Source organism: Ochotona princeps, chromosome 26 (assembly GCF_030435755.1).
Source record: "Ochotona princeps isolate mOchPri1 chromosome 26, mOchPri1.hap1, whole genome shotgun sequence".
Classification (NCBI taxonomy): Eukaryota; Metazoa; Chordata; class Mammalia; order Lagomorpha; family Ochotonidae; genus Ochotona; species Ochotona princeps.
This window is the reverse complement of record NC_080857.1, coordinates 16,295,903-16,322,584: the sequence shown is the minus strand read 5'-3', so window position 1 is coordinate 16,322,584 and position 26,682 is coordinate 16,295,903. Positions and strand designations below refer to the sequence as shown.

General features: G+C 50.6%; 1 protein-coding gene across 3 annotated transcripts in view; it reads left to right on the top strand.

Moving 5' to 3' along the window:
• Nucleotides 1-26,682, top strand: part of ADCK1 (aarF domain containing kinase 1) — a 101,192-nt gene that overhangs the window by 69,746 nt on the left and 4,764 nt on the right. For all 3 annotated transcript variants that reach the window (XM_058655376.1, XM_058655377.1, XM_004584574.2), the window contains 3 exons: nt 4,636-4,752; nt 21,262-21,411; nt 22,836-23,033. In XM_058655376.1, coding sequence (XP_058511359.1) covers nt 4,636-4,752; nt 21,262-21,411; nt 22,836-23,033 — 465 coding nt within the window. The remainder of the gene's footprint in view (nt 1-4,635; nt 4,753-21,261; nt 21,412-22,835; nt 23,034-26,682) is intronic.

Sequence of the window (26,682 nt, the reverse complement as noted above, 5' to 3'; positions counted from 1 at the left end):
CAGACACATCTTCTTGGGCAAGCAAATCCAGAAGTGCAGCCTCGTCCTGGTAGGGATGCCTCCGCCTTGAGGCTCAGAGCCCCAGCTCTGCCTGCACTGGGCTCTCTCGGGTGAGTGCAGAGGATCAGCTAATTATGCAGGGGCATCAGTCATTAAGATCTGCTGCCACGCGTGTCTCCTTTTTCTTTAGAAGGTTCCTTTATTCTATGATGAGCACTTCCTGAGCTGAAGGTTATGGCCTTGCTCTGGAAGCCTTTCCACCAAGTGAGGGAAGCAACACACAAGTGTGATGTTGTAGTCTAGGTGGAATCGCACCCAGTCCGATGCTTAGTTTTGGTGGATTCCCAAAAGACTGGACTTAAAGGCACCTGAGATGAAGAACTCAGAGGGCTGCAAGAAGAGTTGATGGTACACGGGAACCTGTACATACGGTCCACTCTTCTGCATTGGGCCTTGTGGAGGTGCTGTGACACCAAATCCTTGCCACTGCCACCGTCCCATTTCACGGATGATAGCTGATGACTAGAGGAACCAAGGTTGTCAGGTGTCTTTCCTGACTCCCAGCCTGGATGGGGGCTCTTGGGATTTTCTGCTGCCTTTTACCCAGCAGGGGTGCCCCTCAGAGCCAGAACAATGAGCCAGCCAAACTGAACCATCTCCGGCACCGTTCCCATGGAAACGGCAAAGTCGTCCCCTGGCTGAGGCCAGCTAACAACTGCCAGACCAAGACATGTCATCATAATAATAACACACATTTTTGAAACAAGGATGCCAAATGGGTAAATAATTGATGCACTGATTTGACCCACTGCTTCCAGAACTCACACATCATTCCTAAGACAGGGGAGGAACCAAGGCCCTGGAGTAATTAATTTTGCCTAAACACGTAGCAAGCGGGAAGCAAGTCTTGTGCTGCAAACCCAGCTCAGCTCTTAAAACTGAGGACAGGCAGCTTGTGCTCACAGGCACGTATCGCGACATCTGCGTGTGGTGAAGCCTTAGCCAAGAGCTTGAGCTTCGCCAATGTGCACCTTCACTACTCTGTGGAGTTTAAAACCTTCACCACTGTGGGGTTTAACGGCCTCCGCTCTGTGCTGTGCACCTCTGGGCCACAGACAAGCCCTGAATACAAATGCAGCTTCCAGCAGTCCAGGAGGAGAGAGGGGGCAGCCAGGCCGAACGGTCAAGACCAGCCCTTGGCAAGCAGAGCTGTGTGTGCAGGGGAGAGGGTGCAGGATGGGCACAGGAGAGAGGCTTGTGGCCAACCTGGGGGTAAACCAGAGTCCAGGCAGAAAGGAGAAGACTTGCCTCCTGCCCATGAGGTTCTGGGCTGAAAGGAGACATGTATGGAGAGGAGGGCTGGACGTCGGTGCTCTCGGGAGCAGGGCCACACCAGGCGAAGTCAGGAGCCTGAAACTCTCCAAAAACTGGATCTGGAACTGCAGCACAGTTTGCTAAGACTCTCAGAACCTCTGGTGTGTGCAGAGGTTACTCATGAATAACTGCGGCATTGCTCTCTGTGTCCTTTCTTGCTCAGTACAGTCCCATAGGGAAGGGCCATTGTCAGCCCCGTGTCTTCAGTGGGGAGATTGAAGGCCCAGAGACACCCATGATGACACAGCTTAGCAGGAAGGGAGGAGGCAGCTGGACTCTGAGTTGCACACGAAGCTCCCACCTTCCTCGCTGTTCATGACAAAGGTCTGGATTTTGGCAAGCTGTCTGTTGCCCTGCTGTTTGGTCCTGCTGTGTCCGGAAGCCACCAAGTCTACATGGCCATCCAGGGGCAGCACACAGTTTAGCCCAGTGTTGACCAAGTATCTGGGGCTAGGAGATTGTAGGGAATGGGAAGTGTTGCTTCTGCTGGAGCTGTCATTTGCTTAAGTGGCAGGGAAACCGGCACTTAGAAAAGCTCAGCGACTTAACCCCAGCCACACAGCTTGTGGGGTGCAGCCTGGGGCTTTGGCTTGGCAGTCCAATTCCTGGCTATGGGAGGGCTGCAGCCCTGTGCCATGCCTGCTGGTCCCAAGGAGTCAGGGCTGTTTCATGTATAGGGTGACCACAGCTCAGGACAAAGTAGATAGCCAAGGTCAAGGCCGGGCTGGGAGGCCACAATCCGTGCCTTCCTTGGGGTCATGTGTGGCCTCGAGAGAGGGAATGGGTTGAGTCCACAGATGGGGCCTCTGCTCTGTGCCAAAGGGGCAACCGCTAGGACCTGCCATTGGGTTAGTGGGTAACTCCATCAGAAAAGGCACAGTTCTTCCTGCCTTGGTCCCATTTTCCTTGCTTGATAGAAGAAACAGAGGCCGTTGGGGTCAAGTTTAATCTCTCCCCATACCTAAGGCCTCCTGCCCATGTGGTGATCTAGGAGTAAGTTCCTCCTAATTGAGCTTGTTGTCCAAAGTCCACCCATTGAGGGACCTCCACAGCCCTCCCTGAGCCCCCCAGAACATCCATCTTCACCCCCTTTCCCCTGGCCTGGCCCCTTAGCCCCATCTCCCAGGTCTATCTTAGTCTTGTCATATTGAAGCAGTGGAAGCAAGGGGCCCAGTGTGCTGTTAGGCTGGGCTGGGGGTAATTGGAAGGAGACCCTGGCCCAGGGGAGGAAGGGGCGAGTCCAGCACACCCCAGGTCCCCCATGAGCAGGTCCAGAGCCTCTCTGTCCAGTTCTCTTTCTTAAGTTGCCCCAGGCAGGCCCAGCTCAGGATGAGGATGGAGGATGGTAGGGGTATCTGACCTCCTATCCCAGCTTGGGCCCTGGGTGCCCACTGACAAGTTTAGGTTTTTCTAGACAAAGGGGCATACCCAAGCCCAACACACATCTCTCTTATTGGGAGACACAAACAAACCACAATTTTTTTTAATCTGCTTTTTGAAAAATGCCAGAGTCAAACGTTTAAGTACAAAGTGACAGAAGCCCAGACTTCTCTCTGGGCTCACATTTTCAAATGGCAAAAACCACAGGGTAGTAGTGAACTGTAATAACATTTTAAAGGTTTATTTTATTTATTTGAAAGGTGGATTGATAGAGAGAAAGAGAGCTTCCATCTGTTGGTTTACTCCCAGAGAGCTGCAGTGGCCAGGGGTGCATCAGGCCAGGTCAGGTGCCAAGAGCTCTGTTTGCATCTCCCACATGGATTTCAGGAACTTGGGCCTGCCCCCAAGGGCTGCCCTCTGCTGTTTCTTTAGGTGCATTTATAAGGAGGTGGATCAGAAGTGGAGCAGAGGGGACCAGCAGTGGTGCTCTGATGGAGGTCAGCATCGCTGGTAGTGGCTTGACTCATTCTATCCCAGCACTGGGCTCAGTCATAACATCTGAGTTTTTTCTGGGTATTTCTGTTCCAATTCAAGCATGTGACTCTCTGGATGGCCCTGCTGCTCCCAGAGCTCCTTCTGCAGATGGGCCAGAACAGCTCCATCCAGCCAGGAAGTCTGAGACCTGGAGTTCAGTGACTGGTTCAAGACTAAGCTGCTTTTGGCACAGTAAGCATCAGAAAGTCGGGCTGTTAACCTGCGGGCCACCAGCCACCTCCCTGCTGGTTGAATTTATGATCCAGGAGACTGGATCCTCTAAAGCATTTGAGTTGGATGCCCTGTTGGTGTGTCTAACAGAGGAAGTCAACTTATCAGCCTTTGGGGGAGATGTGACTGCTGGCTGGGTGGTCCTCACGGTGTCACTCACCCATGTGATGGCCTGGTAGCCCTCGAAACATGCCAATCTTTTGCCTACACCTGGAAAAAGATGCTCGCTTTTGGACTTGGGGGTATCTTCAGGGTCAGAGGAAGTTGGAGGGAATATCTGTTGCTTATACGTCTGTGTGCAGGTAAAGCCTGACTTACCTCACAGAAAAAGAATGTATTTTCCTTGTGTAGCAGAAAGCCTCTCAGCAGGTGGTTGCTGCTCCTGTTGTAGTGGCGTTGTAATGTCAAGGCCGGCACCTCTGTGGAGGCCTTGGAGTTTTCCTTCTGACTACAAGGTGGCTGCCACTGCTCTGGGGATCATATCCACTCTCAGGGCTGGAAGAACAGCACCATACACCACCCCTTTTCACCAAGAGAATAGATGGCTTCCCAGAATACCCTAACAGTCCACATAAATCTCATGAGCTGGAACTGTGTAGAATAAGGGTAGTTATTTAGTTTGACTGTCTCTGGAGAAGGGGAGGTTTGGGAATCGGTTTTAGGTTAAGATCTGACTTGTGGTCATTGGCACAAGAGACAAAATGCATCCTCTGTGAGAACATAATTCATTCGCTCAACACACACATAGACTGTGTCTGTTACCCAGGAGAGAAATCTGAGGCCAGGCCTTGGGATTCTTGTGACTGGGATGGGGGGCAGGTGGGTGTGGGAGGGAAACAGCATTTAACACTAGTGTTGGGCTATTTTGGCTTTCCACTGCAGCAGGCACTGGGGAGTTGTAGGGGAACTGTTCTTTGGCTCCCAGACAGGAGAGCGGGCTCTCTAAAGGAGAGTGCTGGGGAGCCTGCCTGGCAGGCCCCATGTTATCCACGGCTTCTGCCCAGGGCCTTCTTGGGCCTTGGGGGCCCCATGCCCATCACTAAGCTCACAACACCTAGTGAAGCTCCTCAACCCCTGCTGCCTCCCCAACCATCCTGATGGTCATCTCTTGCCTAGGTGCCCCGGATCTACTGGGAGCTGTCCACCAAGCGTGTCCTCCTGATGGAGTTTGTGGATGGTGGCCAGGTCAATGACCGAGACTATATGGAGAAGAACAAGATTGACGTCAACGAGGTGAGGGTAGAGCTCAGGACCGTTGTCTGAGGGGCCTCTTCTCATCCCTGGCTGGGGCTGCCCGCTGAGGACCAGTGTGCCCCGGTGAGGCCTTGGGGCCTGGCCTCATGGTCTTTAAGTGGGGCTTGGTGTCTGGGGAACTGTGGAGTTCTGAGCAGGTAGACCCTCCTCGGCCACCTCATGCAACCCTGCGCACACAGTGGCTGCAGGGCCGAGCAAGGAGGCTGTGTCAGCTTCACAGGGCAACAGAAAGGTGGGGAGTGGGGGATGTGCATCCCCTCCTCCCACCCCCTTGGTCTCTGGGACAAGTGGGCGGGATCTATACCTCATTTCCTGCTTGTTGATCACCAGAGGGTCTGCCAGGCAAGGTTGAAGTTGTACTCGTCCACCAGCATTCATTGTGCTCGTATCTCCACCCTTGGGGTGGAGTCAGGCACCAAGGAGATCCCTCCAGCTGTTGCCTGGGCAGCAAGCAGGGTGTGATTGACCCGTGCCCAGGGAGTGGGGAAGGGGAGAGGGAAGTGTGGCAGGGCATCCCTGTGAATATGTACTGGTGACCCCATTTGCAGGTGAGAAAGCCCAGGTATCTTTAGCAGTTACTCCTGTGTCATGCAGCTCCGCAGGGCCAGAACTGGGATTTGAACATGAGTCTGCATGACTGCATGCTTTTCCCTCATTCTTCCCCATCCACCTCCCAGGATCCTGGCAGCAGCACCTGAATCCCTGTGACTGGTGCCATGTGTGTAACTACTCACAAAACTACCCAGCAGCCATGGCACCATCTGGATGTAACCCTGCCCCCTGGCTTACACCAAAGGTCATCTGATGCATTGCATGGAAATGTTCTTCCATGTTATGCACCGAACTCTTAAGAAATGCTGTAGGGGGCCTGGAGTGGTGGCCTAGTGGATGAAGTCCTCGCCTTGCGTGTGCCAGGATCCCATATGTGTGCCGGTTTGTGTCCTGATGGCCCTGCTTCCCATCCAGCTCCCTGCTTGTGGCCTGGGAAAGCAGTGGAGGACGGCCCAAAGCCTTGGGACCCTACCCTTGCCTGGGAGACCCAGAAGAAGCTCCTGGCTCCTGGTTTCCAATCAGCTTAGCTCTGGCCATTGCGGCCGCTTGGGGAGTGAATCAGCAGACAGAAGATCTTCCTCTCTGTCTCTCTTCCTCTCTGTATATCTGCCTTTTCAATTAAATTTTTTTTTTTTTTTTTTTGGAAAGCCGGATATACAGAGAGGAGGAGAGACAGAGAGGAAGATCTTCCATCCGATGATTCACTCCCCAAGTGAGCTGCAACGGGCCGGTACGCGCCGATCCGAAGCCGGGAACCAGGAACCTCTTCCTCCAGGTCTCCCACGTGGGTGCAGGGTCCCAATGCTTTGGGCCGTCCTCAACTGCTTTCCCAGGCCACAAGCAGGGAGCTGGATGGGAAGTGGAGCTGCCGGGATTAGAACTGGCGCCCATATGGGATCCCGGGGCTTTCAAGGCGAGGACTTTAGCCGCTAGGCCACGCCGCCGGGCCCCAATTAAAAATTTTTAAAAATCGTTTTTTTTGAAGGAAGAAATGCTAGAGGACTTCAAAACAGGAACAGGGCTGGGCCTGGTGTGTGTGTGCGCCCCCAGCAGTGGTTGGATGCTGGATGTTCTTACTATTACTGTGGGTACTTGGTCTTTGCTCCTTTACCACCTTATGCTGTGGATGCTGCCTGACTGCAGGGCCCAGGCCCTGCTCCATCTATGAAAGGGACCTTAGAGGCTCAGAGAGAGAAGACACCATGTAAGCTCACCAAGTTTTCTCCCCGTCTGCTGGTTCACTCTCCAGGTTCCTGCAGGGTTTGGGGTGGAGCCAGGCAGTGGGACTGCAATCCAGGTGTCCACATGAGCGGCCTATTACTTGGGCCATGACTGCTGCCTCCCGGGATCTGCATTGTTGGGAAGCTGGAGTCAGGAGCTGGAGCCAGGAATTGGCATGTTGGTTGGTTTGGGGCAATGGGTGTCTTAACTGTTAAATGTTTCTTCTGGCCACAGAACTGAACCATCATCCAGGGAAAGACACAAACCCTGTCTGGCCCTCTGATGAACTTCCTGGGCCGCACTCAGTCAATTCCGTCATCCGCGGCAGGGTGGCTGCTGTTCCCACTTCTATCGCCAGAGAATGTTGTCGCTGATTACTGAGCTGAGTCACTATTTGGGATCTGGTATTGTTGTCATCAACTGTGGGTTCTTTCTTCTTCTTCTTTTTTTTTTTCTGGAATCTTTGTTCCACTTCAGATGTCCACCATGCAATCCCATTGTGTCTTGATTTCTCAACCCCTAGCCCTTACTGTAGCCCTTGCTTGTAGGGCTTGAGGGGCTGGGGCAGCGCTTTGGTTTCCTGATTTGGGAGCACCAGATCCTTACTCCCAGAGAAGCCTCAGGGCTGGGCTGTGGGCCTTGTGCTGTGCAGTGCTTGTTGCTGCACGTCAGACATGTGGGAAGCAGAAGAGGGCAGGCCTGACTGCAGAAACGACCCTGTTAGATAGGAGATGCATGCATGTTTGTGTGCATACGTGTGTATGTGTGTCCTTGTGGTGAAAGACTCCACAGTCCTGGGGGTTGTAGGCAGAGTTCTGAGGCTGCCCCATCTCCCTGCATCATGGACCTCAGCATGTCTGGGCTATTGGCCTGTCCCTCCTGAGGACAGCCTGGCCACAAACATCCCCTAGGGAGGGAAATCACAGGCACAGACAAATGACAAGGGGCAGGGACCTTGTTCCAAATCCCCAGGGATAAAATAGCGAGTGACATCCTGGTTAAATGCAAGAAGGTGACCCAGGGGCCGGTACTGTGGCACAGCAGGTGAGGCTGAGATCTATGACACTGGCATCCCATAGGAGCCCTGGTTTGAGTCCCAGCTGCTCTGTTTCTGGTCTAGCTGTCTGCCAATGCATCTGGGAAAACAGGGATGAGACCCAGATGGAGTTCTGGGCTCCTGGTTTAAAGCCTTGGCCAGCCCTGGCCATGTGGTCATTTGGGGAGTGAACTGGAAGATGGACAGTCTCTGTTTTGTCTGTGCCTCTCTTTCTCTGTTACGGTGGTTTTCAAATAAATAAATATTTTTAAAATTTTTATCTCTTTTTAAAATTATTATTATTATCATTTTATGATACAGTTCCATAGACCCTGGGGTTTCCCTTACCTCCCCAAGTCACCTTCCCCTCCGAGTTCGCCTTTATTATTACTATAGTAATAATAAGCAGTCACATGTCCATCATTGCAGGATGGACAATGGCAGAGTCCAGCATCCTATTGTTAAGATATAGTTAACATTGGATACAGGTTGTTAGAGATTGCACTAATATTACAATATACAGGTACTATCTTCCAAGTTGTCATCTTTTCATCTCAGATTAAGGCAAACATGTGGTATTTAACCTTTTGGGATTGGTTCATTTCTCTTAGTATGATGGATTCCAATGCAATAAGATAATGCGATATAATCTATAAACCAACAATTAATGTCAGAATACTTAAGATCTACATCAAAAAACTGTAAAACCTGCTATACCCTCAATATGCTATGTTAATCCGTAATGGGGAGGGAGTGCAGGGAAGTTTTTCAGGACCATAACAAGAGTGAGGAAAAAGTACAATATAGCCTGTCAAGATCAAATCTGGTAATTCATAGACAACAGACTCAAAGCGGCACTAAACAATAGTAAAACTACTATACCAATGCATGAGGGGGGAATTGGGTGCAATCCTGACAACCTCTTAACAGGAGGTCATGTGCGTGGAGCAGGGGGGCACTCCAGAGTGGAGCAGGTGGTAAGGAGGAAGCTTGGATCCCAACCATGAAGACTCCCAGACCTTCACCACAAACTATTAATACGAGCAACAAGGACTATATCCCAACTGCTAAGGAGGCCACAGGGAATTGGATGCCCTCGGAGGCCAAGTACTCTGAGGTCACCCACCCCCAACCGGAGCTATCGCAGTGGATGGAAGAAGTCCAAACACTACCGTGCAGAAACCAACGTCATCGGAAAGACAACCAGAAGCCCTGAGTGGTCCGCAGAAACAGAAGAACATTAAACGTCCTTCGGGACCAGGGAGGAGAGCTTTCTCTGGTCCGAGCCTGGCTCCACCTGTGGACCCCCACCCTCCCTCGCAATGACCATCGAGATCACTCCGAAAACCCCTCATAGCAAACAAACAATCATACAAACTGAAAAAACCTAAAATAAATAGACAAACAACAAAAAGTAGAGCTTGGAATCTGACAGGAAAGAGCTGGCGTGGATTGGCTCATGCCTCGCTGGGTGGGACACAAAGATTAGTTACTCCTCACCATGGTGTTGAGGATTTTCCTGCACACACCCCCCCCAAAAAAAATGTTTTGCACCTTAATTGTCGACAAATGTCTTGTTAGAGTTACAAGCCAGTCTAGATTATCCTAAAATCTGCCAAGATCGGCAAAATTATACTTCAACACAACAAATGCTAAATACTAAAATGAAATAGACACGAGACAGCTGAATGATACCTTATAGCCATTTTAAGGTATATAGCAGCCAATCCTGTATATAAACTAAAATTGAAATGTCAATGAGCTAATCATAGGATGTGGTTAAGAACTTGCTTTTTTTTTTTTTTTTTTTTAACATACTGGTTACTCAAAACCATGTCAATTCCATAATGTTGCAAATTGCTGTTGATGTTGTATTGGGACTCTTAATTGACTGTGATGATATTCTACCAGCTCTAACTTCGGACCAGAAATGGTCTCCCCAAGGAACTGTTCAACCCATCTGGACAATAAGTAGCTGGACTCTATGCTTGGTATACGTTTGCAAGGAAAGAATCTTGATTAAATTTGAACTGTAATACTGCATCAAGGTGGAGGAATCCACCGGGGGGAGGGGCGTGGGGAGGGGTGGGGGAATTCCCATAGCCTATGAAACTGTCACATAATGCAAAATAATTAATAAAAAAAATACCTGCAAAAAAAAAAAAGATATAGTTAACAGTTTCATTGGGAGTCCATCTTTGATCTGGAAGTAGAAATGCATACTCTATTGTATCCTCACGTCTGGATGTGACAGTCTCCATTACACAGTTACTATACATGCCCTTAAATGAAAAGCCACAATACAACAACAGGAAGAGAAATAGAAATTTACAATGCCATGAAGTTAAATAACATGCTACTACTGAATTACTAATGTGTCACTGAAGAAATGAAAATCAAGAACCTTCTTGAAGAAAATGATGCTACTGTATGATCTATGAGTCAGTGAACATTTTAATGAGAGTGTTTTGAAGAGATGAAACTAAAAAAATTTCAAAATCCATGACATATAGTTTCCGCCGATCTTTGTTGGTGAGATATGTCTCCTGTAGGCAACAAATAGATGGGTTTTGTGTTTTTAATCCAGTCTACTAATGTTTGATTGATGAGGAGTGACATTCTTATTTTTAATTATTTAACAATTTTTTTTCTCTTTATATTCCAGATTCTAAAAGCAAAAAATTGTTGGCCTGGGATAACATACCCAGCAAAGCTTTTCTTTTTCTTTGAAAATGAAATAAAATTCTTCCACAGTACAGAAAAGTTAAAAGAATATGCCTCTCCCAAATCTGCCCTACAAATGACAGAGAAGAAAAATAGCACCCACCAAAACCAAAGGCAAATGTGAAGAACATCCCAGTAAAATAACAACAGAAGACTAAATCAATGAACAATTCATTGCTAAATGGCAGGACCAAATTACCACCCATTCGTATTAGCCCTGAATGTAAATGGCAAATAAATAAATCTTTAAAAAAAGATGCCCTTGCTGGCAGGTGGCTTTGCCCAAGGCGGATGGGGATGGCTGCAGACCTCTGTGACTGCTTACTAAGTCACCAAACTGCCTGGGCGAAGCCTCCTCACCTACAGCATCCCAGGTGCCCTGGGCTCAGCTTGTGAGCACCTGACAACCAGTCTAAGTAGCTAATTCCGGATCCGCTCAGATGGGGAAGCACCAGGGTAGGAAGCAAGGGATGTAGAGAGTGGAGAGCCATCCCTGCCAGTGGCTTGCTGTGTGATCTTAGGCAGGTCACACCACCTCTCAATGTTCTTATGGGTGGGGTTGGAGGAGCTAGATCCTGACTCAGGGTCCTTTCTTCTTGACGCCTTTGCATACCCTTGTTCTCCAACTTTGCGGGAGCTCAGGTTTGTTTGTTCATCTCATTTCAGACACCCTTGGGGGCTGGTGGGGGAGGGGAGGAGCCTATTTATGCCAATTCCCAGACCCCTTGCCACACTTAGTCATCTGGAGTGGGATGGATTGCACAGGGTAGCATACACTGGCATTTTCATCAGCTCTGCTTCAGGTGGTTGCTGGAGTTTAGGACTGCTCCCAGCCAGCCAGAGCTCAGCCTACTGCTTGCTCTAGGCAGCCCTGGCCTGCTCATCTGCCTGCGGGCGAGCAGCCAGTAGGAGGCCTTGTCTGTGTCTGTAAGCCCAGAAGCAGGTATTACCGAGGGTCTGACCAGGGGATCATATTTGCCAGTCACTTTTAGAGCTGGCAACAGTTGACTGTCATTGATCTCATTAAAAGGAAAGGTCGCACCGGAGCCGGCTTTCCCCGGCCAGCCGGAGCCTGCTAAGCCACAGAACCAACTATTGATTGCTGGGCCTTTATCGAAGGTTAATTGGATTTCAGGGCGTGAGTGTAAGACCCTACCTGGGCTGAGGAGCAATTTAATTTGCGTGAAATTAACCTAGAGAAAAGTGGCAGAGCTTGCAGTGGGGGACAGGCGACTGGAGGAGGCCAGGTGGGCTGACACGGACCGTCTGTGATTGGGGGGAGCCTTGGAGAAGACGCCCTGTCCCTGGGTGTGGGAGTGAAGGGCAGGTGCTGTGTGTGCTCTGCTCTGGTCCCCAGTTCCCCGGGTGGCCTCCAGAGCCTGCCTGGTCTGCTTTGCAGAGAGCAACCTTGTCTTCACGCACGGTTGAGAGGCATCTGCGGGCTTAGTTGATCCATGTAGAGTCTTTCTGCTAATCCTGCTTTTCCAGGAACCTCAAATTCCAACTTGGGAGGTGCTAGGGGCCCTCAGGACTGCCCCTCTGCCCGTCTGCCATTGCTGGCTTAGGGCTTTCCATGCTTTTAGCCCGTCTCTCCCCTACCCTCCCTGGTCATTTTGTAGTACCTGTCTGATTGCCCCCACCACTGCAAACATGGTTTCGTGCTTCTCGTTTTGTTTGTCCTTGTTGGCCCTTGCATTCCTTTCCTTGTGGTGGGACCGTTGCCTTCTCTTTCTCCTTTGGAGTCATTTCTTTTTAAGATTCACTCATTCACTCATTTTTGTTGGAAAAGCAGATTTACAGAGAGAAGGAGAGACAAAACGATCTTCTGTCCTCTGGTTCACTCCGAAAGTGGCCACAATGGCCAGAACTGAGCCAATCTGAAGCCAAGAACTTCTTCTGGGTCTCCACATGGGAGACCCTGCTTTCCCAGGCCACAAGTAGGGAGCTAGATGGGAAGTGGAGCAGCCAGTGTAAAAACCGGCGCCCACATGGGATCCCGGCGTGCTTGCAAAGATAGGTTTAGCCAGTTAAGCCACTGTCCTGGGCCCTCCTTTAGAGTCATTTTAATGAGGCTCAACAGAGTATGGAGTTCATGGTGTAGGTTCAGTCTGCCAGAAGCCCTCAAGCTATTTGTCTTCAGTTAAATCCCTTTCTGTGACCTTGTGGGAGCACTGCAGGTGTCTCGAACTCACCTTTTAGGAAATGCTTAGTGATCACCTGCCATGCTTGGGCGCTGCATGTCAGTATAGACAGAGGTTGGGGCCTGACGCTGGGGTGGGAAGAGTCGAGGCTTTCCCAGTGAGGGCACCTGGGCTGTGTCTGGCTCCGCGGGTCACTAACCAGGTGTCCTCATCAGGGACTTCCGCTCTGAGTTTTTCCAGCTGCGCAGTTGGAGTGGCAGCAGTACTTGCTGCCTAGGGTGCAGACTGGGGTTCTGTGAGAAAGGTTATTTTGTTGTTGTTTTTGAAAGGTAAATTGAGAGGGAGTTAGGGAGAGAATCTTTCATCTGTTGGGTTACTCCCCAAATTACTGCGACAACCAGGATGGGCCAGGCTGAAAACAGAAGCCTGAAGCTTTTCTGGGTGTCCCCCATGAGTGCAGGGGTCCAGCCACATGAGCCATTCTTAATTGCTTTCCCAGGCCACAGGTAGAGAACTATATCAGAAATGGAGCAGCCGGGATTCGAACAGCACCCATATAGGATTCCAAATATCACAGGTGGTGGCTTTATACAGACCTAGAGAAAGGGTATTTATAGTTTGTGAAGTTGCTTTTCAAAGAGGTATGCCCTCCTCCATAGAATGTTGGAGAAAATGCTTTGCCCTTCTTCCTGTTCACACAGTTTGATTATCCTATAGTACATGTATTTGGTGAGTGAGAGTTACTGATTTGCCATATGGTGACACCTCCTGTCCCACTAAAAGCCTTCCAGTGGGACAGGCATTATAGCCACAGAGGACCCCCAGCGTCCTATATGAGAGTCACTGGTTCAAGTCCCAGCTGTTCTGCTTCTGATCTGACTGCCTGGTAATATGCACCCTGGGAGGCAGCAAGTGGTACCTTAAGATCTTGGGTCCCTCTGCCCACCTTGGGAGGCCTGGCTTCAGCTCCTGGTCCCTGGGTTTGGTCCAGCCCAGCCCCCACTGAGGAGTGAAGCAGCAGATGGAAAATCTCTTTTCTCTCTGTTGCTCTTTCATGTCACTGTCCACCTGCTGCCTGGCTCTGGGAACAAAGCCCTCAGCTGACCCAGGTGGAGTCCTGCACACACAGGAAGACCCTCGTTTCTGGGTCACCAGGAAGAAAACGTCTCCCCCCTAATTCCTCAGACCAACTTGTGAAATGAGAGGGTACAGATTTCCCCCAGCGGGTCCTTGGGGTGCTGCTTTGGAGCTGGTCCTCATTGGCTTCGGCTGCTGGCTGTATTCTTCACGCACTATGCCGCCTTGGAGGGGCTCTTCACCCCCTGGCAGCCCCACCCTCCTTCTGTAGATAGGATTCCAGAGAGAAACCCACAGGATTGTTGGGCGATTGAAGTCAAGAGCTCTCCGCACGCTGCCAAACTCAGCACATCTGCTTCGTGCATGCCAACCCATGCCAGGATTCCAGTCCCTGGCCTACCTCATGGTGCCTGCAGTGTGGTATTTTGCCAAAAGAGGGGTGGAGACGTGGAGGGAGGAATCCCTGTCCCTTTCCCCATATTTCATATTGTTGCAGGGAGCCAGAAGGATGTGAGGCTGTTCCCCCAGAGTGAGTTTTCTGAGGCAGCAGATGTCAGGTGTTCATAGCTTTCTCCCATCTCCAGCCCCTTGGGGAGCCCCTGGGACCTGCTTCTTCCCCTCTGGTGTCTAGGATAACTCTGGTGAACATCTCCAGCCTGAGATCCTGGGGACCTTACGCCCCCCTGCCCTGGCTCCCAGGTGATATTCTGCTTCCAACCGTGTGGAAAGCTTTCGCTGTTGTCCAGGAGCTCCCATTCCCAGGGCCTCTTCTTTCTTCATCCCACCTCTCCTAATCCTTCGTTCAGGGACTCCATCAGCTGCGTGTGTGTGTTCGAGGTTGCTCCAGATCATGGAAGAAGTGTGGGCAGTAGTAAGTGCCTTGTGGGCTATAGCTCCCAGTGTGGCTCCTGGTGCTGGCATAATACTCCAGGCAGAAGTGAGCTGTGGTCTCTCAAGCTGTGCTGTAACCGGGACAGAGCAAAGCGAGTGATTAACCTCTTTAGACCTGACTCCGGGCTGCTTGTGTGCTTACTAATATTGTGCAACACCAACCGCCCTGGTGTTTTTTTTTTTTTGTTTGTTTGTTTGTTTTATTTTTTTCCGGAAATCGTGGCCATGCTCCCAAGACACCCCCCTCAGGAACATGAATAGACTTTCCTTTAAGGGGTGGGAATACATTCATCCGTTCACTTATGGAATAATTAATGTACTTTCGGTCAGTTCCAGTTTTGAGAAAAATCCACAAATAACTCCGAGATTTAAATATTATTTACTAAATTAAATCTTTGCTCTGCCTTTTTATAGGTTCCTTCCCCCCCCTTCCTGTTAGAGCACAGTGTCCCGTAGTGACTGAAATTCCTGTGTGAGTGGCACCTTCTCTTTATGTGGAACATCCAGGAGACTTGGCAGGGACTGTTTGCTGCGGCGTGCTGTGCCGTGGCATAGTGAAAGTGTGGTGTCAGTTTGCTCCCAGTTCTTGGTTTCCTGTGGGAGAGACTTTCCTCCAGAGGGAACCCCCTGGTGGCTGTTGGGAGTCCTTCACCCCAGAGAGCAGGTGCAGTCCCTCCCTCCAGGCGTGGAGAGGCAGGATGGCGTGGAGAGGCACCTGTTCTTTGGAGCCAGGCCGCTGGGATTGCCAAGCAGGTGGACAAACTTCTCCCCTCCACACCCTGTTCTGAGTCTCACCTCCTTCTGGTATTGCTCTGATTGCTACCCCAGCCTATGTCAGGTGCCTGGAACCTCGCACAGCACGTGTGCCCTGTTAGTGGGTTTTTTTTTTTTTTTTTTTTTTTTTGCACATGCCCCAGTCACAGCATTAGGAAGGCACTGTCTATCCTTCTTCTTCTTTTAAAATATTGATTTAAAGGCAGAGTGAAGGCTTGCAGTGGACAGTTCTGGGCCAGGCCAATGCCAGGTACTCTGTGTGGGTCTCCCATATGGCTGGTGGGGGCCCCAAGTAGTTGGACCATCCCTTGCTGCCTTTCCAGTTGCATTAATAGAGAGCTGGGTTGGAAGCCAGGCAGCTGGACTTTACTAGGCTCTCTGCTATGGGATACAATGTCACAGGTAGCCGTTTAATCTGATTCGCTGCAGCACTGCCCCCTCCATCATCTACTCTTGAGCAGGAGATGCTGTTGGGCTTTCTGTCAGAGGGAAAGTTTGAGGGTTGTGTGCCCAGTGATGGCCTCGGGCTTCTCCAGGGAGCTTCAGTGCCTCTGTGGAGTAAGAGGCCGATCTCTGGGCAGATCCATTTGTGGAAAGATGATGGAACACAGCTCTTAAGTGATGCTGAGAAGAAAACTGGGGGCCGGCAATATGGCTCAACTAGCTAATCTTCTGCCTGTGAGCGCCAGCATCCTATATGGGCACCGTTTTGTGTCCTGGCTGCTCCACTGCCGATCTGACTGCCTGCTAATGGTCTAGGAGAGCAGTAGAGGATAGCCCAAGGCCTTGGGCTCCTGCACTCACATGCAAGACCGGAAGAAGCTCCTGGCTTTGGACCAGCTCAGCTCTGGCTGTTGCAACCATCTGGCTAGTGAAACCATGGATGGAAGATTCTCTCTCTGTTTGTCTCTCTATCTTTCTGTAATTCTGATTTTCGAGTAAAATAAATCTTTGGGAAAAAGATGGTCCAAAATTTAGAAATAAGGCTGACAGAGTATGCTGTGCCCTTGCTACGTCTTTCCTGGGTGTTGTTCAGCCCCGAGAGGCAGATTTGATGCCTAGAGAAGTGAACTCTTTTTTTGGCCTTGCTAATGACAGTTCACAAAATTCTCACACTGAAGTCATGTGTCAACCTGGAGATTTTATCTGACAGAAATGCAAGTAATTTCTGTCCAGCAGAAAAGATAAGTTCCAAAGTTAGGAATTATTTTTTATGCCCCAGAGGATAGCCGTCAATTTAGTATCTCTTGTGAAGATCTGAGTACCCTTAAGTACCCATTTCCTCAAACCCACTTTCAATCCACGCACCATCTCACTTGCTCTCTTGTTAATACCTTAAAAGATTTTTGATCCAGTCTACTCTTTGCATAATCTTTTTTAGAGAAACCAGGTTTTAAGCTTTTATGTATTTGATAGAGTGACATGGAGTGAGGAATAGGGCAAGAATGAGAGCGAGAGAAGAGAGAATGAGAGAATGAACATTCTGCTTACTGGTTTACTCCCCAAATAGCCACAACAGCCAGGAGCCAGGATCTCCATCTGGGTCTCTCCATGGGGTCACCTGCTGCTGCTTTCCCAGGAGCATTAGCAGAGAGCTGGATCACAAGTGGTTCCCCTGAGATTCGAACTGATGCGCAGATATGGGATGCCGGCTTTGCCGGGCTGGCTTACGTCGCTGCACCGTAGTGCTAGCCCATTTGTGGTTGTTTTAAACTTCTTGAAAATGACACATGGACAGTGATAGTGGGCATATGGTTTTTATTTCCTTCAAAATTTAATAAGTCGCCAAATTCAAAATAATGCTTACAGTAGGCAAAAGGGTCACTCCTATGTGGTCGGGGTTTGAGCTTGCGTCTTGAAATTGTTGTGTGAGGAAGGAGAGCAGGTGGGGTGGATCCCACTTCACTGCTCAGAGAACACAGATGCAGACCAAGGAGGGAGGTGGCCTGTCCTGCAGGTCGCCCCCTTCTAAGTGACAGAACTAAGATGGCTCTAGAGCAGAGTGATTGTGGTGGCTGCCCTCCCCTGCCCTGTCTGCCTCTGCCTTCTGCACCTGCCTCTCCCAGTGCCCCCACTGAATGTCAAGAACAGCCCCCAGATGGGCAGATACCAGGTGGAGGCAGCTGGATGGGGGTGTTGAAGTGGGCCTGGCCTCCTGGTGCTCTGCTTGGCCGTCTACGAGCCGTGGTTGGTGGCGCCACCCCGCCTCCTGGCAGCCGTGGTTTGCTCCTTGGGAGCCCCATCTCCCCTGCCTGAGTCCCCATGGCCCCCAGAGACCATCTTTCAATGCAGTAATAAGGGGCTCAGAGCGATTAGCAATATTTCAGAAAGCTCAAGGGAGATCATACATCTCCCCATGACAGGTCTGCCCAGACTAAATGAAATGTCATTTCTCTGCTTTTTGGCTGGAATTCCGTCAGCCCAGTCTGGCTGCATGGCTTATCTTGGGCTGATCAGGAACCCTGATTGGGCCTTCTATGTGTCCTTGACTAATAAAAATGAGTGATTATTTAATAAATGCAATAGGTTTGGCAGATACAGCTTTTCAAAGCATGGCTCTGTGAGGCTCCCAAGAACCTAGCAAAAGAGATTTCTGGGTAGCTCATGGGTGGTGACCTGCTGGTTTGCCTGGGACTAGCTCTGGCTGGGGCTCCCCCTCTCCCAGGGTACAAACAGTGGAGGTCGTGGGACCCATGGCCTCTCAGCCTGAGCCCGAGAATGTACCCTTGGCTGAAGCCCTGCTTCTAACATGAGCAGACATGCAGACCCTAGCAGCAGTTGGAGTGCTGACATGGCGGTGTGAAATGTGATAACCAAATGTCTTCATGTTTCAGCAGCTCAGGGTGAGACCCAGTGGGCTGCCCTTCTGGGAGTGTCAGGAGGAATCTGTAGCCCTGGGGTTCTCAGCTTGCTTGGGCCCCTCCTCTGCAGGAACCCCTGAGTGTGTGGTCACTGTCTCCATTCTACTGGAACCCAGAGTCTGAGGGATTTGCTTCTGGTCACACGACTCGGCTGAGAAGTACAGAACTGGGTGTGAGCCAGGGCAGGTCACTGGGGGGGAGGAGGGTTGTCATACCTGGTTTAGATCTGGATTCTCTGTCCAACTTTTTTTCCCTTAAAAATGTTTTAACGTATTTAAAGATGAAGAGACTGAGGTTTGTCTTCTGTCTGCTGTTTCACTCCCTGAATGCCTGCAATAGCTGGGGCTGGGCCAGGCCGAAGGCACCAGGCTGGAACTCAACCAGGTCTTTTGTGCAGGTGGCAAGATCCAAATACCTGAGCCACTGCCCGCTTCCTCCCAGGATGTACCTTAACAGGCAACTGGTGTCAGTTACAGAGGCAGAAATCCAACCCTCCAACTCAGTACGGGTTGTGGGCGTCCTAGCTGACATCTTACCGTCCCAGGTCAGGTGCCCACCCCTCTGTCTCTTTCTAGTCACTGGTTACTTAAGTCTCAGTGAAGGGGCACCATTGTTTTGTATCAGGTTAAGCTGTAATCTGTAGTGCAAGTATCCCCGATGGGCTTTGGTTTGAGTCCCCACTGCTCCACTTCCCACTCTATCCCCTTCCTGATAGCCTGGGAAAGCAGCAGAAGATGGCCCAAATCCTTGGGTCCCTGTACACACGTCCCAGGCTCCTGGTTTTGGCCTGTCTTAGCCCCAGGTTCTTGAGGTCATTTGGGGAGTGAACCAGTCAATGGAAGACCCCCATGCTCCCACCCCCATCCCCTGTCTGTAACTTTGTCTTTCAAGTAAATAAAGTAAATCTAAAAGCAAAAGCAAAACCTCGGGGAGTCTTGGTTTCTCATTGGTGCAATGGGGTTGTAATTGGACGCGGTGTTGGGCTGACAAGGAAAGTGTCCACTATTGTTTGGAGAGGAGGGTTATTCTTGACGAGTCACCCTGGGTCCAGTTATAACTGCCTGAGACTCCTAGGAGCTTCATGGGATTGGGATGAGAGACAGGAACCATGGCCTCTGAGAACCAAGACAAGGGTCTCATTCACTTTGAAGGCAGAGTCTTTGGTTCTCATACTTGGCCCTGTTAAAAGCAAGTGCACATTAGAGCCGGTCTATGGTCTGTAAATTGCACGTCAATAAAACTTTAACCTGACAGAGTTGCCTCTGCTTTCTTGGGCACTTGTGACTGTGGGCTAGATGGTCATCCTACAAATACACAAATAATTGCTACTGCCACAGGACAAAAGCCAGGTGTCTTCTGGGGATGCTTGATAGGAGGGCACTGCTCAGCCTGGGAGGTCAGGTGGGCTTCCTAAGGAGGAAAGAGAGGGTCTTAGCGTGGTAGCCTCGTGGCTAAAGTCCTTGCCTTGCATGAGCTGGGATCCCATATGGGCGCTGGTTCTAATCCTGGTGGCCCTGCTTCCTATCCAGCTCCCTGCTTCCTATCCAGCTCCCTGCTTGTGGCCTGGGAAGGCAGTGGAGGATGGCCCAAAGCCTTGGGACCCTCCCCCTGCCTGGGAAACCCCAGAAGAAGCTCCTGGCTTTGGATCCTCTCAGCTCTGGCCGTTGTGGCCACTTGGAGAGTGAAGCTTTAGATGGAAGATCTTCCTCTCTATCTCTCCTTCTCTTTGTATACCTGACTTTCCAATAAAAACAAATACATATTAAAAAAAAGAGGAGGAAAGAGAGGAGCTGAACCAGGTGAAGAAAAGGTAGGAGGAATGCTGTGGCAGAAGAGACAGCATGTGCAAAGGCCCTGTGGTATTGATGCACAGGAATGATTGGAGAAGAGGAAGCATGGATGTGGCTGCAGTGTCAGTGTGGTATAAGATGACAGCAAGAATAGAGGCAGGCTGGGCCATGCAGGGTTTTGCAGGCACAAGAGAGGAAAAGAAAATTCTTCATTTTAATATCCTACTCCTGTGTTCCCCACCCAGCAGATCCCAGCTCCTCTCCTCCAGCTGGGATACATGCATTGATGACCGTGGAATCCAGCCGAGGCTGGAATGCCAAGGGCAGCAGGTACTGGGGACTTCAGGTTCTGGTCTGAGCGTGTTTGTGCCCTGGCAGCCCACTGACAGAACCTCCTCAGTGCTGGGACTGGCTCTGTTCAGCAGCTTTTCCCTGACTGGGAAGAGGCTTTTAGCTTTAATAAAACAGGGAGTCGAGATAAGAAGACTGGCTCAGCAGGGAGAGCGGCAGTGACAGGATGATTTAAATGGCCTCTCCAGTGTCATTTCTTCTGTGCAGACATCATAAATCAGATTACCATCGGACTCTGGCAGGGAGGAGTGGAGGGGGAGGGGAGAAAGTCCTGGACTTTGGGTCTACCTGGAGCTGGTGGAGCAGCCCCAACGGGTCCTGGTGGGGTTGCCTGTCCCTGCACCTCAGCCCCAGTCCTGTTCTCAGCAGGAAGCCCAGCTGGAAAAGTGCCTCCACCCAGCCTGTCAGTCCATTCTCAGGGACTGGAAAAAGGGCAGGGGAGAGAGCCGTGGAGGAAGGAGGGAGGGATGGGTGTGGAGTGGAGACGGAGCTATAGCCACACCATTCTTCTGCCTTAGACTTCAACATAAAATGTTCTTGGGGGCCGATATTGTGGTTCTGCAGGTTAAACCTCTGTGATGCCGTATCAGAGCACTGTCCTGAGTCCCCCTTGCTGCACTTCCAATCCAGCTCCCTGCTAATGCACCTGAGAAAGCAACAGAAGATGACCCATGTACTTGGGCCCCTGCTACCCATGTGGGAGACCCGGATGGTGACTCCTGGCTTGGTTTGGTTCAGTTTCAGCCATGGTGGCCATTTGCGGATTAATCCAGCAAATAGAAGATCTCGCTCTCTGTTTCCCTCTCTTTCTTGTAATTACCTTCAAATAAGTAAATGAATGTTTCAAACACTGGTACTATCTACAGTATTTCTGGACTCCTGATGGCTCTACTGTGTGGCTGAGATTGGAAAGGAACAGACGAGAGCATTGCTTGCTCCTTAGGTTCAAGAACACATCTCAAGCCATCACTTCTAGCACCCCAGCTCAGGAATACCTGCCTGACCCATGTGGCCTCCTGTTAGAGCTCTAGCAGGAGTTCCTGAGGCAGGTGTGGATGCGTCTCTTTCAGATCTCACGCCATCTGGGCAAGATGTACAGTGAGATGATCTTTGTCAATGGCTTCGTGCACTGTGACCCACATCCTGGCAACGTGCTGGTGCGGAAGCATCCGGACACAGGGAGGGCGGAGATTATCCTGTTGGACCATGGACTGTACCAGGTAGGGAATCCTTTCGTCCTCAGCCCCAGGGTCTGGTTCGTCCTGGAGTCAGAGTGCACCAAAATCCCCATAGTTACAGAAATGGCAGGTGGAAAGCTGAGGTAGCAGGAGGAGGCCCTTCCCCCATGCTAGGAGCTGTCATTTTGCATTTATCCTTGTCATAATTATTTTCCTCCTTGATGTGTAGATGGCATCAATTGTCTAGCTGATTGCACCTTTCCAGGGAACCTCAAGCCGGCCCAGATGCTGCCAGGGATCTGCTCTTGGTGTACATGCATTCATGTGAGCGTGTACTAGCTGGCGGAGTAGGGAGCTGCCGGAGCTGGGGTTCACAGAACTCAGGGAGCAGAGCTGCTTCGGTGGGCTGTGAACTCTTGTCTGCAGGTTCACTGCCAATGTGGACCCAAAGGTTCACTTGATTCCACAAGACAGGGGGTCCTGGGGAGGGTCCCCCAGTGCTCTCCTGATGCTCTTCCTTGGGTTCCACAATTTGACCTCCTCTGCAAGGCCCAAGAGAATAGAACACATTCCACGGAGGTGGGCCACCTGTTGTCACATGGGGTCCCCAGAATCATGGCCCAGGTGCCACAAGGAGTTTGGTTGCTTGTCCTCTTGCCAGTCTGAGGTGGGTGGCAGAGTCTATGGGGCTGTGCTCTCCAGGGCTCCCCAGAGATGGTGGGGCTGTCAGTGGCAGGAGCAAGCCTGGGAGAGCTCTTGTGGCCAGTATGTGGGAATGGAGCTTCTGGCACGTTCCCTCACCCAGAGCTCAGGTAGCAGCCCTGTCTAACTTTGAGGGACCTTGGGGATGTGACCCCCTAGCCAGCAGGGAGGAGGCTATAGCTTGGGAGGGCAGTTGGTTATCTCTGCTGATCAGGATCCAGGCTTGCCACATATAGGTTGAGCTCCCTGATTGGACGTGTTCCCCATTTGACACTTTCTAAGTACTGACATGATGTTACATGTGGAAAATCCCACATCACCGAACTTTTCTTCACACACAAAATTGTGGAAAATACTATGTAAAATGCCCTTCAACCTTTGTAACATCTATATGAAACATGAATTTCATCTTCAGACTTGTGGCCCCTTCCTAAGATAGCTCGTTATTTCTATATCCCATTATAGATATTATTATCATATAACTATTTATATGCAAATTATACACAAGCAAATTAATATGTTACTCTTCATATTATTTCAATATCATAAAATTATAAATATGCTAATTGTGTGCACATTCTCTGCAATGTAAAATTCAAACACCTTTGGTCTTAGCACTTTGGAGAAGGGGTATTCAACTTATAATAGCCTTGCACTTGGACCTTCAGGGTGGCTGGACCTTGGAGAGATAGATGTGCTTGGGAGCTTAGCTGAGCCTCCTTGGACGAGAGGCTCAGACCCTGGCCTTGCTGCCCATGCTGCAGGTGCTCACGGACGAGTTCCGCCTGGACTACTGCCACCTCTGGCAGTCTCTGATCTGGACAGACATGAAGAAGGTGAAGACATACAGCCAGCGCCTGGGTGCCGGGGACCTGTACCCCTTGTTTGCCTGCATGCTGACTGCCCGGTCCTGGGACTCAGTCAACAAGGGCATCAGCCAGGCTCCCGTCACTGCCTCGGAGGTAGGTGGGTGCCCCTTCCCATCCCAAATGTCACAGGCAGAGCTGGGGATGGCATTGTGGCTCCCTTCCAGCCCTGGAGCTGAGATGATAGATGGGGAATGGTGGGGAATGATGGGTGCATGGCAGAACTGGAGTAAGACTGGCGGAGGAAGAGGAGGGAGGCAAGAAGAAAACAGTCTCCTTGGAAGGAAGGAGGGAGGGGAGCAGATACTCCTCTGCGGCCCCCTCACATCTGAAATACCAACAAGATCCCATCATCTGTAATAACCTGGGCTTGTACGGCATTGGCTGTAACCGCACAGATGTCAGCTCCTCCACGTTCTCCCCCGTGACTCCTCTGTCTCCTGCCCAGGACCACGCAGCATGGGGCTCTCTTGGCCCTGGACCTGTGCTTACCTGTGCCTTGCTTCAGCTGAGCAACCCATCCCTAAGTCTCGCAGGCTTCTCAGACAAACGGCCTTCTCTGTCTCTCCTGGTAGCTCCTTTCTCCATTGAGTTTAGACAGTGGACTGATGGGGTCTGGCTGGGAGACAGGTCCTGGGAACACCGCTATTCATACACCTCCCTCTGCTCCCGTCCATGTCTGAGGTCTGCTGGGTGAGCTCATTGCCCAGTGGAGCAGGGTGGGCTCCCTTTCAAGACACTTGTCTGTCAGACCTCATGGTTTGACTTCTGCCCATCCACTTTATTGATGTGCCAGACCATGCAGACTTGCTTGCATCGTTGTGGCGGACAACCTAGGGGACACTTCTTCCTGGCGACATGACCTTGAGCAGTTCTCACCTCCCCTTTGAGGGTCAAGGTTATGTGCCTGTAGGCTACCTCATGGTGGGGTTTAGGAACACTTGGGTCAAGAAACTGGTATCACAGGAGAGCCTGTCTTGTCATTCCACTTGCCTCCAAATGGCTGTCATTCTCCAGTGAACTTGAAGGCACAGGTGCACCTGCTGCTCCAGGTTCCCAAGGTCTCAAAGAGAGGAAATTGCTTTACATGAGTAAAATAGGGATGGCAGGAGTGATGACTTCTGTTTTATTGATAATTCCCATCAGTTGTTTGTCCATAGTTCCTATAGTTCATTCCTTCAACAAACATTTGTTTTTACTGGACCTAGGGCCTGGGGCTGAGGATCTGGGAAGAGCAGACAGACAGGCCTGTTATGTAATTTACACTTTGGTTGAAGGAGACAGACAGTAAACAAGTGAACAAACAGGTAAATGGAATAATTGCAGGGTATAGATACCATGGAAGAAGCAAGTAGAGTGCTGTGAATGAGGGGTTAGGGGGTTAGGGGTGGGTTTGCCGAGGAGCTGACATTTCAGCTGAGGTCCAAAGGACAAAAAGGCACCTGCCACAGGAAGCTCTTGAAGGAGGCACTGGTGGCGTGCTAAGGCCCTGGGGGAAGGGAAGGGTTGGATGTGGCTGAATGTGGTGAGAAGGATGGAGGGGTGAGAGGAATTGGGAGTTGTGGGCTGGGAAGCCTCATCAGCCCTGGAAGCAAGTTTAGATTCAGTTCAAGGCATAGCCTTCCACAGGCCTTCAGCAGGGGAGGAGCTGCTCCAGCCGGTACTGAATGAGATGAGCAGTGGCTGGGCCAGGATGGTGGGCTGGGACGTGATGGCGCTCAGACCATGCTGGTGGCAGCGGGAGGAAGGGAAGCAGGTGAGGCTAATGCACATATGAGGGGCTTTTTGTAGGATTGGGGGGCTGGTGCCAGGGAGGCTGTGTGAATCACAGCTCTGTGAGATGGGAAAGACTTCAACACCATAAGACATACTTAGTGTGAGGATCATCACGGGTTCTTTTGAGCAGACAGAGATGTTCTGGGCAGTGCAGACTGGTGTGTGGGGCAGTGGCTTAAACTGCAACTCAGGACAGCTACATCCCTTGCCAGAGGGCTTGGGATTGAGCCTCCTTCTGCTTCCAGTCCAGTTTCCTGCTGATGGACACCTTTTTTTTTTTTTTTTTTTTAAGATTTATTATTATTGGAAAGGTGGATATACAGAGAGGAGGAGAGACAGAGAGGAAGATCTTCCATCCGATGTTTCACTCCCCAAGTGGCCGCAACGGGCCGGTGCGCACCAATCTGATGCCGGGAACCAGGAACCTCTTCCGGGTCTCCCACGCGGGTGCAGGGTCCCAAAGCTTTGGGCCGTCCTCGACTGCTTTCCCAGGCCACAAGCAGGGAGCTGGATGGGAAGTGGAGCTGCCGGGATTAGAACCGGCGCCCATATGGGATCCTGGGGCTTTCAAGGCGAGGACTTTAGCTGCTAGGCCACGCCGCCGGGCCTCAGTTTCCTGCTGATGGACACCTTGGAACGAAGTAGATGATGACCAAAGTACTTAGTTCCTTCCAAGCCACATGGGAGAACCAGGTAGTGTTCTTGGTTCTAGGCTCCAGCCTGGCCTAACCCTGGCTCTTTTGGGTGTTTGGGGAATGAACCAGCATATAGATTGTCTCTTTCTTTTTCTGTTCCTCTGCCTTTCAGATAAATAAAAATAAGCGAATGAATTTAAAGAAAAAGACAAACTCAAGGAAGAGGTGCAGGCTCAATATGGATTTGGGGGTTTTTCACATATAGATGATATTTAAAGCCACAGGATGGGACTGGCATTGTGGCACAGTGGGTGAGGCCACAGACACTGGCATCCAATTTAGTCTTCAGTCCAAGTCCTGCCTGCTCCACTTCCACTTCAACTCCCTGCTAATATCCTGGGAGGAGCAGCAGGTTCTCGGGAAATAAGCTCTGTTTTGGTAACTGATATGGTATTCAAGTTTTGTACTCATCAGTCTAGAAAGCGTTAGTCATTTTGAAAATCAAATTTTTAAAATTTGAAAGGCAGAGAAAGTCTGCGCCAGGTTGAGACAAGCCAAAGCTGGGAGTCTATAACTCGATTCAGGTGTTCCATGTGGTGGCAGAGACCCACATATTCGAACCATTACCTGCCGTCTCCCAGGATGCATATTTGCAGGGTGATGGGATCACCGTACAGGAGCTGGGATGTGGGATGTGGGCATCCCAGGTGGCATCTTAACAATTATGCCAAACCACCTGCTCTTAGAATGAATTCTTATTGGCTTATTCATTTACATGCCAGTGCTTTGATGATGTCTTCTTTCATTCAGGAATCTTTTCTTCATAATCTTTGTCAAAAGTCGTTTCAAAGACTTGTGTCATTCAGGGGCTGATGCAACCTTGTCACTCACAGGGTAGTTACTTGCGGGGTCATCCTGACCCCCCTACTATGTGCTGAGTGCTTGGAGCACTGTCCTGCACCTCTCCCCTGAGCTCTGGCAGTCCAAGGACTGGGTCTGCTGGAGCATCAACAGAGGCTCTGGGGGCACAGAATCCATCTGCTCATTTGAGAACCCAGAGGAGAGGTAGGCAGAGCTTCTCCAGACCCACCTGGCCCCTGAGCTTCTGTTTTCTTTTCTCAGATTCATGTATTTATTTGAAAGGCAGAGTGATAGAGAGGTATCTTTCGTTGGCTCATTCATTCTCTAGATGCCTGAAACAGCTAGGGCTGGGCCGTGCTAAAGCCAGGAGCCAGGAACTATGCCTGGGTCTGTCATGTGGGTGGCAAAGGCCCAAGAACGTAGAGCATCTGCCTCTAGCTTCCTGGGTGCATTATCAGACAGCTGGATCAGAA